General features: G+C 41.2%; 1 protein-coding gene across 2 annotated transcripts in view; it reads right to left on the bottom strand.

The window, feature by feature from the left end:
- The window catches only part of AGBL1 (AGBL carboxypeptidase 1), a 504,403-nt gene that overhangs the window by 443,857 nt on the left and 47,934 nt on the right, over positions 1-12,612 (bottom strand). For both annotated transcript variants that reach the window (XM_075207749.1, XM_075207747.1), the window contains exon 4: positions 11,571-11,702. In XM_075207749.1, coding sequence (XP_075063850.1) covers positions 11,571-11,702 — 132 coding nt within the window. The remainder of the gene's footprint in view (positions 1-11,570; positions 11,703-12,612) is intronic.

The raw sequence follows: 12,612 nt of genomic DNA, 5'->3' as shown, positions 1-12,612 counted from the left end.
GGGGGGGGGGGGCATAGATAGCCACCAAACTACCGTGGTCCATTTAATTTTACCTTCTAGTTCCACAGTCTGTGCAGGCTGCTTTTTTTAATATTCAACTACAAGTGTAGGGTGTAATATACACCCAAAGACCATGGCTACATTGGCAATAATCAAAGATGGAGGAGGTAGACAACCAGGTTTGTCTGTATAATTTGCAGACAAGTGTTCGAATTAAGGACGGAATTAAACTGTTTTTTTTCATAATTTATTAGCTTTAGAATTACCTCACTTATCTAAGAAACTGGTGGAGCACTAAATTAGGTTATTTTAGATATTCGAAAATAGCAAAACAAAACTAGGGATGTGCACCGGCGACTTTTGAGGTCTCGTGTTTTGTGTTTTGGATCCGGATTTTCGTTATTTTTGAGGTTCGGATTTGTCTCGCAAAACACTTGACGAAAGGTCTCGGTTCGGATTTAAGGTATTGGATTCGGATTTTTTTTGAAAAAAACATAAAAAGTTTAAAAATCAAGTTTTTGGGCTTATTTTCACTCCTAGGCTATTATTAACCTCAATAACATTCAATAACAAGCATTTCCACTAATTTACAGTGTATTCTGAACACCTCACAATATAGTTATTAGTCCAAAACGTTGCAACAAGGTATCTTTCTGGACTGCGTAGAGGAGTGGGTCACCACAATATATATAATAAGAAAACCATCAACTTGTATGATTCGCACCAATAAATGTACCTGGACTGCGTAGAGGAGTGGGTCACCACAATATATATAATAAGAAAACCATCAACTTGTACGATTCGCACCAATAAATGTACCTGGACTGCGTAGAGGAGTGGGTCACCACAATATCTTAAAAACCCTGAACTTTTATGAATCGCACCAATAATTGTACCTGGACTGCGTAGAGGAGTGGGTCACCACAATATATATTAAAAACCCTGAACTTTTATGATTCGCACCAATAAATGTACCTGGACTGCGTAGAGGAGTGGGTCACCACAATATCTTAAAAACCCCGAACTTTTATGAATCGCACCAATAAATGTACCTGGACTGCGTAGAGGAGTGGGTCACCACAATATCTTAAAAACCCCGAACTTTTATGAATCGCACCAATAAATGTACCTGGACTGCGTAGCGGAGTGGGTCACCACAATATATTAAAAACCCTGAACTTTTATGATTCGCACCAATAATTGTACCTGGACTGCGTAGAGGAGTGGGTCACCACAATATATTAAAAACCCTGAACTTTTATGATTCGCACCAATAATTGTACCTGGACTGCGTAGAGGAGTGGGTCACCACAATATATTAAAAACCCTGAACTTTTATGATTCGCACCAATAATTGTACCTGGACTGCGTAGAGGAGTGGGTCACCACAATATATTAAAAACCCTGAATTTTTATGATTCGCACCAATAAATGTACCTGGACTGCGTAGAGGAGTGGCCCCGGTACCCAATTTGATACCGGGGCCACAATACCTCCTCCAAACATGGTACAGACAATTCGTCATTGAGATCCCAGACAGACAGGGTCAAAGTGTTATTGTTTGACTTTGTAAACCCAAAAAACTGTCCCTGTTGCACATAGTCGTGCAATGAAGACTGACTTTTTCATTTAAAGGCACGATCTTTCAAGTGTAGTGTTTGTAAGTCTAAGTCATATTATACTTTTGGTAAAATTGGTTTATTTTGTTCCTCTTTATGGTAATTAATTAGTAATAGAATTAAAGTATGAAATAGAATTAAAGTATGAAATAGAATTAAAGTATGAAATAGAATTAAAGTATGAAATAGAGTGGTATAGAGTTGTAGTGTGGTATAGATAGAGTGGTCCACACAATATAATAATAATAAAACCCTCCACGTGTCAGAATTCCACCAAACAAGTATCTGGACTGCATAGTGGGGTGGCCCCGGTACCCAATTTGATACCGGGGCCACAATACCTCCTCCAAACATGGTACAGACAATTCGTCATTGAGATCCCAGACAGACAGGGTCAAAGTGTTATTGTTTGACTTTGTAAACCCAAAAAACTGTCCCTGTTGCACATAGTCGTGCAATGAAGACTGACTTTTTCATTTAAAGGCACGATCTTTCAAGTGTAGTGTTTGTAAGTCTAAGTCATATTATACTTTTGGTAAAATTGGTTTATTTTGTTCCTCTTTATGGTAATTAATTAGTAATAGAATTAAAGTATGAAATAGAATTAAAGTATGAAATAGAATTAAAGTATGAAATAGAATTAAAGTATGAAATAGAGTGGTATAGAGTTGTAGTGTGGTATAGATAGAGTGGTCCACACAATATAATAATAATAAAACCCTCCACGTGTCAGAATTCCACCAAACAAGTATCTGGACTGCATAGTGGGGTGGCCCCGGTACCCAATTTGATACCGGGGCCACAATACCTCCTCCAAACATGGTACAGACAATTCGTCATTGAGATCCCAGACAGACAGGGTCAAAGTGTTATTGTTTGACTTTGTAAACCCAAAAAACTGTCCCTGTTGCACATAGTCGTGCAATGAAGACTGACTTTTTCATTTAAAGGCACGATCTTTCAAGTGTAGTGTTTGTAAGTCTAAGTCATATTATACTTTTGGTAAAATTGGTTTATTTTGTTCCTCTTTATGGTAATTAATTAGTAATAGAATTAAAGTATGAAATAGAATTAAAGTATGAAATAGAATTAAAGTATGAAATAGAATTAAAGTATGAAATAGAGTGGTATAGAGTTGTAGTGTGGTATAGATAGAGTGGTCCACACAATATAATAATAATAAAACCCTCCACGTGTCAGAATTCCACCAAACAAGTATCTGGACTGCATAGTGGGGTGGCCCCGGTACCCAATTTGATACCGGGGCCACAATACCTCCTCCAAACATGGTACAGACAATTCGTCATTGAGATCCCATCAAGTATGTTAAAGACAGACAGGGTCCAAGTGTTATTGGTTGACTTTGTAAACCAAAAAACTGTCCCTGTTGCACATAGTCGTGCAATGAAGACTGACTTTTTCATTTAAAGGCACCATCTTTCAAGTGTAGTGTTTGTAAGTCTAAGTCATATTATACTTTTGGTAAAATTGGTTTATTTTGTTCCTCTTTATGGTAACTACTAATAGAATTAAAGTATTAAATAGAAGCGGCAGTTCCTCTTTATGGTAATTAGTAATAGAATTAAAGTATTAAATAGAATTAAAGTATGAAATAGAATTAAAGTATTAAATAGAATTAAAGTATGAAATAGAATTAAAGTATTAAATAGAATTAAAGTATTAAATAGAGTGGTATAGAGTTGTAGTGTGGTATAGATAGAGTGGTCCCCACAATATAATAATAAAACCCTCAACTGGTCTGAATTCCACCAAACAAGTATCTGGACTGCGTAGTGTGGTGGCCCCGGTACACAATTTGGTACCGAGGCCACAATATAATTAAAAAATTGGGCATCAACTGTCACCGTTGTTTAATATCTGATACACCTAAATATGGACTGCACAGTGGAGTGGCCCCGGTAGTAAATTTGGTGCCGGGGCCACAATACCTCCTCCAACTTCCAAGTGTAGTGTTTATAAAGACAGACAGCGTCAAAGTGTTATTAGTTGACTTTCTTAACCCTAAAATTGTCCCTGTTGCAAATATTCGTGCAATGGACAGTTACTTTTTTATTGAAAGACTCAAGCTTTCAAGTGTAGTGTTTATAAAATATAAACAACAATACAGTAGTTTTAGAGCACGTCAATACCTCTTGTTTTAAATTATGACACGGCATTTTACTTTTGGTTTAATTTCTTGAATTTTTTTAAATTTGGTTTTACTTTTTGAACATGGCAAACGACTGTTGATTGGTCATATAATGCAAAAAAAAAAGGTCCAAGATGGAATTGTCCTTGGGCCCTCACACCCACCCTTATGTTGTTGAAATAGGACATGCACACTTTAACAAACCAATCATTTCAGCGACAGGGCCTACCAAACAACTTTGGCTGAAATGATTGGTTTGTTTGGGCCCCCACACCAAAAAAGCTATTCATCTCTCCCTGTACAGACTAAACAGGCTCTACTGAGGCAAGATGTCGTCCTCATCCTCAACCTCTGATTCCTCTCCCCCTACAGTGTGTACTTCCTCCTCATCACACATTATCAATTCGTCCCCGCTGGACTCCACAACCACAGGTCCCTCTGTAGTATCTGGAGGGCAGTGCTGTACTTCATTGAGGAATTGATTATTCATTTTTATAAACATCATTTTTTCAACGTTGTGAGGAAGCAACCTCCTTCGCCGCTCACTGACCAGGTTCCCCGCTGCACTAAAAACTCTTTCCGAGTACACACTGGAGGGGGGACAACTCAGGTAAAATAGAGCCAGTTTGTACAGGGGCTTCCAAACTGCCTTTTTTTCCTGCCAGTAACAATATGGACTGTCTGACATGTCTACTTGGATGGTGTCAGCAAAGTAATCATCCACAATTTTTTCTATTGTGACAGCATCCAATGCAGCGAGAGTAGACATGTCTGCAATGGTTGGCAGGTCCTTCAGTCCGGACCAGATGTTATCAGCATCCCCGCCAGTGCCTCTTTTGGGAAAACTGAGCTTTTTCCTCGCAGCCATAGATGTGGAAGAAAATGAGGGTGGAGCTGTTGGCATGTCACGGTCCTCTTCAGAGGACAATCTCCTGACCAGCAGGTCTTTGCACCGCTGTAGACTTGTGTCCGCCGGAAACAGAGACACAACATACGCTTTAAACCGAGGATCGAGCACGGTGGCCAGAATGTATTCCTCTGACTTTAAAAGAGTGACCACCCTCGGATCCTGGCAAAGCGTACGAAGGGCTACATCCACAAGAGCTACATGCTTGGTGTAATCGCAATGGCTTACCAGCTCCTCCCTCACTTTCTCCAGCTGCTTCTGCAACAGCCTGATCAGGGGAATGACCTGACTCAAGCTGGCAGTGTCGGAACTGACTTCTCGTGTGGCAAGTTCAAATGGCTGCAGAACCTTGCACAACACGGAAATCAGTCTCCACTGCGCTTGACTGAGGCGCATCCCCACTCCTTTGCCTATGTCGTAGGTGGCTGTGTAGGCCTGAATGGCCTTTTGCTGCTCCTCCATCCTCTGCAGCATATAGAGGGTGGAGTTCCAGCGCGTCACAACCTCTTGTTTGAGGTGATGGCAGGGCAGGTTCATGCTTTTTTGATGTGCCTCTAGTCTGCGGTAGGCACTGGCTGAATGCCGAAAGTGTCCAGCAATTTTGCGCGCCACCGCAAGCATCTCCTGCACACCCCTGTCACTCTTGAGGTAATGCTGCACCACCAAATTAATGGTGTGGGCAAAACATGGGACGTGCTGGAAATTGCCCATATTTAATGCCCGCACAATGTTACTGGCATTGTCTGACACCACAAATCCCCATGAGAGTCTAAGTGGGGTAAGCCACTGGGAGATAATTTCCCTCATTTTCTCTAATATGTTGTCAGCGTTGTGCCTCTTATTAAAGCCTGTAATGCACAATGTTGCCTGCCTTTGCATGAGCAGCCATTTTGTAGATGCTGCTACTGATGCAGCTGTTGCTGTTGCTGCGGAAGGGGATGCATCTACCCAGTGGGCTGTCACAGTCATATAGTCCTTCGTTTGCCCAGAACCACTTGTCCACATGTCCGTGGTTAAGTGGACAGTGGGTACAACCACATTTTTAAGAGCACTGAGGACACTTGATCGTACTTCTCTGTACATTTTTGGTATCGCCTGCCTAGTGAAGTGGAATCTCGAGGGGATTTGGTACCGGGGACACAATACCTCCATCAACCCTCTAAATCCCACTCCACTGATGGCGGACACCGGGCGCACGTCTAACACCAACATTGCAGTTACAGCCGCAGTTATACGCTTTGCAATAGGGTGACTACTATCGTATTTTGTGGTCATGGCAAACGACTGTTGGACGGTCAATTGTTTTGTGAAAGACTTAGCGGTCTTACGACTTCCCCTCTGGGAAGATGACCGACTAACAGCAGCAACAGCAGCAGTGGCAGTAGTAGGCGTACCGCTGCAGGATTCCTCGGATGAATCCCGTATTGAGGAGGACTCAGTCTGGCTGCTGACTTGGGCTGCAGGACTGAATCTGATGGAGATTGTGGAGGAAGTTGACGAGGAGGGTGTTGCTGGTGTGTATCCAACTGGACCACGGGATTTAGGTGTCCCTGTACCGATGAGGGTCCTAGCCCCAGTTCCTGAACTAACCACTGAACTATGAAGGTTATTCAGGTGACGTATAAGGGAGGATGTTCCTAGGTGGGCAAGATCCTTACCCCTGCTTATTTGAGCTTTACATAAGCTACATATGGCCATACATTGGTTGTCTGGATTTGGATAAAAATAACTCCAGACCGAAGAGGTGCATTTTTTGGTCTTCTGACCAGGCATGACGATGGGCTTTTTCATCCCATGGACATCAGCTGTTTCCCCCCCTGGTGCCTCATTTACAATAACCACATCACCATCCTCATCATCAAGTTCCTCCACAGCGCCAGCTACATCATCAATAGCCTCCTCCCGAGCCACCTCTTCCCGTACAGTGATGGGAAGGTCAGGCTTGACAACCACCAACACCCTTGGACTCGCCTTGGGGATTTGTGATAATTTCTCTTTAGAAGGCAGAGTTGTTTGCTGTTTTGTTGCTGACAGCATAACTCTCTTCAATTTTTTGTAGGGGGGGGGAGGAGGAGGAGGGCTAAGATCCGTGGGTGAAGCTGAACCACTAGTCATGAACACGGGCCAGGGCCTAAGCCGTTCCTTGCCACTCCGTGTCGTAAATGGCATATTGGCAACTTTACGTTTCTCCTCAGATGATTTAAAGTTTCTCTTTTTGCTACTTTTTCTTAACTTGGGCTTTTTGGATTTTACATGCCCGGTACTACGAGATTGGGCATCGGGCTTGGAAGACGACGTTGATGGCATTTCATCGTCTATGTCATGACTAGTGGCAGCAGCTTCAGCATTAGGAGGAAGTGGGTCTTGATCTTTCCCTACTTTATCCTCCAAATTTTTGGTCTCCATTATATGTAGCACAAGATACTGCAGAATGTGTGAACTTGGTAATATTGCAGTACCAATGGACTTATACTGCTGGATTGGTTTTGCAAATTTGGTTATAATTATTATATATTTTTTTTTTTTTTTTAAATTTTTTATTTTTTTTTACTTTTTTTTAATTTTTAAAAAACTTGGGAATAGTGGGGAAAAAACTATGCCCTTAGAAGCACAGAGCACAGGACACAGCACCACTGGACTGAACAGGACACGGCACAGGACCCAGCAGCACTACGGAACTCAGCAGGACAGAGCACAGGACACAGCACCACTGGACTGATACTGCAGAATGTGTGAACTTGGTAATATTGCAGTACCAATGGACTTATACTGCTGGATTGGTTTTGCACATTTGGTTATAATTATTATATATTTTTTTTTTGTTTTTAAATTTTTTATTTTTTTTTACTTTTTTTTTATTTTTTAAAAACTTGGGAATAATGGGGAAATAACTATGCCCTTAGAAGCACAGAGCACAGGACACAGCACCACTGGACTGAACAGGACACGGCACAGGACCCAGCAGCACTACGGAACTCAGCAGGACAGAGCACAGGACACAGCACCACTGGACTGATACTGCAGAATGTGTGAACTTGGTAATATTGCAGTACCAATGGACTTATACTGCTGGATTGGTTTTGCACATTTGGTTATAATTATATATATTTTTTTTAATTTCTAATTTTTTATTTTTTTTTACTTTTTTTTTATTTTTTAAAAACTTGGGAATAATGGGGAAATAACTATGCCCTTAGAAGCACAGAGCACAGGACACAGCACCACTGGACTGAACAGGACACAGCACAGGACCCAGCAGCACCACTGACCTCAGAAGGACAGAGCACAGCACACAGCACCACTGGACTGATACTGCAGAACACAGCACAGCACAGCACAGCACAGCACAGCACAGCACAGCACAGAACAGAACAGAACTAAACAGCACAGAACTAAACAGCACAGAACTAAACAGCACAGAGGACCACCTAACACACCCTCCCTCTACCCTGATCAATGCCCGAGTGAAGATGGCGGCGACTAGCGGGGAATTTATAGGATCCGAGTATCGCGAGATCCGACAACGGGATTATGAGTCAGAGCCTCAGTTTCACTTTTGAATTTGGCGCCAATACCCGGATCTGTCTCGGATCCGACTCGGATCCGCAACGTTCGGGTGGGCTCGGATTTCATAAATCCGAGTGCGCTCATCCCTAAACAAAACCAAGCAAAACCAAAACCAAAACCAAAACACGAAGGTAATCCAGATCCAAAACCGAATACAAAACCAAAACACGGGGGTCAGTGACCATCTCTAATCTAATGAAGGTTTAAATGTATATTTTATGAGTCTTACATGGCGATTTTGTAAGAAGAATTTCAAGTTTCTGGGGAGTTAGTATCGCTTTAAGGCAACTCAGAAAGAAAGACAGTTGGTTACATGAGACAGTAAAGACAGAGAGAGGTCAGGGGAAGAGAAGAGATACAGATTTGGGTGTCATTAGCGTAGAGGTGGTATTGAAGGCCGAATGAGCGAATTAGTGCCCCAAGAGAATGAGATGGTTTGATCTAATTAGGGTGGGGTCTAACATTGTTGGAGTGGCCTGGTCAGGGTGACTGAAAATTACAAAGAGCTGGGAAACCCACTACTTTCAGTGCTGAGTCTAAAAAGAGAGAGTGGTCACTGATATTCTGATAACCAATCATATGTTGCCCACTATGGCATTGCCAGCCACTAGCTCCTCTTTTCAAACCCACCACAGTTAGCTGCAAAAAGGTGTCACATACCTTAGTTATCTGATAGCCTTTAAACACATATGCATTGAAATGCACAAAGCATAGAGTTAGAGTGCCCTTAAGTGCTCATGTGTCTATGTGATTTTTACTAATGAAGAAACAAACTTTTTGCTGTCAATAATTTCTCCATCCCAACACTACTAAATAATTAACTGTTAACCAAGAGCCAGAGACTATATGCTGCTGATGAGGACATTTCTACTTTTAAACTTTCTCACTGCCCTCAGACCCACAATAAATTCCCTTCATCTATTTTGAGTTGGAAGATCTCCAAAGTCTGTTTGAGATGCTCTTTAAACATCACAGTGCATTAACGCAGAGATGCCAATATCTCATCATCTCCTCCAGCCTGTCAGGTGTCTGCCAAATAATTTTGCTGATGGTAACATTTGAAAATCTAGTATGAGCTTATGTGAACAAATGGGAGAAAACAATTAATTAGGGAAACAGGGGTAAACTCAGCCCCCTTTAAATGAGATACATATGTCATAAGACATCATCATAGGCAATACAGGGTGTTAAAAGCTGTTGACAAACAGAATTGGTCATGCTTTAAATAATCCCGCTGACAGGCAAATGCAAATTGTCTGCGCAGAAGGGCATCCATAGTGTTAAAAGCTAAATGTATTATTTATAAACTGTTTTACACATAATAGTCAAGTTTATTCTGTGCACATAAGGACCTTTCCAAACACGTATTTTTTGAACTGCAAATTTTGTAATCTGTCACCTTTTGCAAAACAACTGTAAGTGTAGAAGTAAGGAATGCAAAGGACATTTTCCACCCCACATAAAAATTTTGGTTCCAAAGATCACAAACTCCAAGTTTTTTAAAAACTTTCTATTAAATGGAAATACGATTTGCTTTTAACTATAAATTATACTTGCCTACTCTCCTGGAATTTTCGGGAGGCTCCTGAATTTCAGGGAGTCATCCGGACTCCCGGAAGAGAAGGTAATCTCCCAGACACTTGTGGAGGTGGGACTTAATGACGCGATCGCGCCATTAGGCCCTGCCCCCGTTGTTCAATGCTGTGAATTTTGGCTGTTTTTATAGCAGGGACGGGGCCGCCCCCCTAAACTTGTCACATGACCTGTCCTCCGGTATCTTCCGGAGACAGGTTTTAAAAGTTGGCAATTATGCTATAAATATGTAACCTTATTACAACCGATATATATGCTCTAAAACATTTACACTTACAGACTTTCATTGACACGTTGCTACCTGAGCTGCCCAAATGTAGCGATGGATAGATAAATACTTCACATGTTGCATTTAATGAAAAATGTACTAACAGGATCAATTGTTACACAAAATGGAGGTAGCCATTTTGTGGGCTGGATCAATATTCATCAGAATGCATACCACCTAACTATGAATATGAAAAAAAACTGGGATGCAAGTGCTATCCAATGTGTTACTAAGTATATTAATACACACCCCAATATATTAATATATAAATAAATAGATAAAAGTGCCTTTATAGTCTTTTTAGAGATAACATCACTTCCCTGTAACAGTGAAACTACAGGAACCGCACAACACCAGTGACCATTATTATATAAACTAATATAACCTTAATTAATAACTTATATAACATATATTGCTTCCATAATCAGACTGTACATGGCAGAACCACAAAAGACATAGAAATGGTTCTCAAATCACAATATATTTATTACCAGAGTAGATAATTATTATAATGATATTTATAAAATCCTTCCATGGATAACAGCATATAGACAGTAAATTGTGTGCACTATATTGAAATAGAAACAGAGTATCAGTCTGACAAATTAGGTATTGAAGTCACATAGAAGATCCTATTAATTGGATTCCAAAAGTAGAGGTTAATCTACTTTGCAATGATCATGCACAATTTTGTGGCATATACCGACTTATTATGGGGGCAAGCATTATATAAGTTATTAATTGTGGTTATATTATAAATAATATCACTGTCTGGGGTTGTTTGGTTTTTATACCTCCCAACTGTCCCGATTTTGGCGGTACAATTGTAATTTGTCACCCTCAAAGTGGGTGGAGTTTCATCCAAACGTGGGAGCTTCTGGGTAGATTAGGGCAGGGTTTTGGTTGGATCGGGTTGAGGCATATTTTGTCCTGATATTACAAGTCTAAATGCTGGGAAATATGAGAATGCTGTCCTTCATTTCACCAGGAACCAGGGGCGGGCTGGCCCGGGGGGCAGGGGGGCAGCGCCCCCCCGGGCCGCTCGGTCAGGTTGCTATTAGGGCCGGGGGGTAGGCTGGCCGGCCGCCCCCCCCCCGGATGCAAAATACAATACTTTCCACCGCGGCCGCATAACATGACAGGGGATGCGGCCGCATCCCTTTTCATGAAATGCGGCCGCCTGTGTGCCCCCTGGCCACGCTTCTCCCAGCCTGCGCCTGCCAGGAACCCATGTAATCACTGGGATCTGGTGAAAGTTAGACTACAGCCTCCTGAATATTAGTTCATCCAACAAAATGGCTGCCTCCACTGCCTGCAGGTGACAGATACACTCACAAATAAAGATGGGTGATAGTATTGTTCTATAGCGCACACAGTATTCGTGTATCTTATATTCACATATTCATATTCACAGAATTGTGTTAATTGGGGTGGGCTGTTTTCTAGCGCCACCGGAAAAATACACACCATTGGAAGCATATACTTGGATAGCGCAGAGACAAGGAGTCAGGTTATCAGACGTTGTCAGGTTTTTTCTTATTAAACTCAAAGTGACATCAGTAGCTTCTAATTTATGAGCTTTTTCACCAAAATGTCCATCTACAATAGAATAAATGTATATTGTTAAAATACATTTGGAATACATCATTTGTCGCTTTTCATTATTTATATAAGTAATTAATATAATAAGTGCATATACTTTGCTACTGGTACTGGGTAAATCCATCTACTGTACATATACTGGGTAAATACCCGATGCCCCCGCACCCTACCCAGCGTTTATTGGTGGAAGATGCCAGGGGATGGACCAGCCATCCTACTGTTTGCAGCTGCTCTGATCCTCCCCTGCTTTCCTCCTCTCTGTTCTGATAACTTCATCACAGGACGGGGTGCACCACATGATATGTGTGCCATCCTGAGTGTTCAGAAAGGAAGAATCTGCCTTGCAACGCCAGATTAAAAAAAGGTAAGTGTGGGATGGGCAGGTTTAATGTAAAGTGGGTCCCCTAACAAAAAAACAGAGAAAAGGGTAAAACAGAATTCATGTAAGAATGTATTTGCAGGACCAACTTTAATATTACAGCTTTTCAGACACAGGGGCTTTCAGGCTTTATCAGAAATGTGTTCACTTTAGCTTCAAATAGACCACTTTCATACCTACACTCAGAATCAAGGACATATAGAAAACAGATATAAAACATACAGATTGAAAACAGATAGAAAACAGATAGAAAACAGACATATACTGTACTCAGGTTTTCTGCATTTGCTCTGTTTATACAGATAATTCATTTACAGAGTTTCTTATTAACACTCTGTTATCCAGACCCATAACCACTCTCCTGGAGCATACCCTTACCACTCAATCACTGGGTAACTATCTCCTAAAGTAAAATGCACTATGGGCTTGATTCATTAAGGATCTTAAATGAAGAAGTTTCTTATTTCAGTCTCCTCGACAAAACCATGTTACAATGCAAGGGGTACAAATGAGCTTTCTGTTTTGCAC

Source organism: Mixophyes fleayi, chromosome 4 (genome assembly GCF_038048845.1).
Source record: "Mixophyes fleayi isolate aMixFle1 chromosome 4, aMixFle1.hap1, whole genome shotgun sequence".
Lineage (NCBI taxonomy): Eukaryota > Metazoa > Chordata > Amphibia > Anura > Limnodynastidae > Mixophyes > Mixophyes fleayi.
This window is presented reverse-complemented; position numbering and strand designations above follow the sequence as displayed.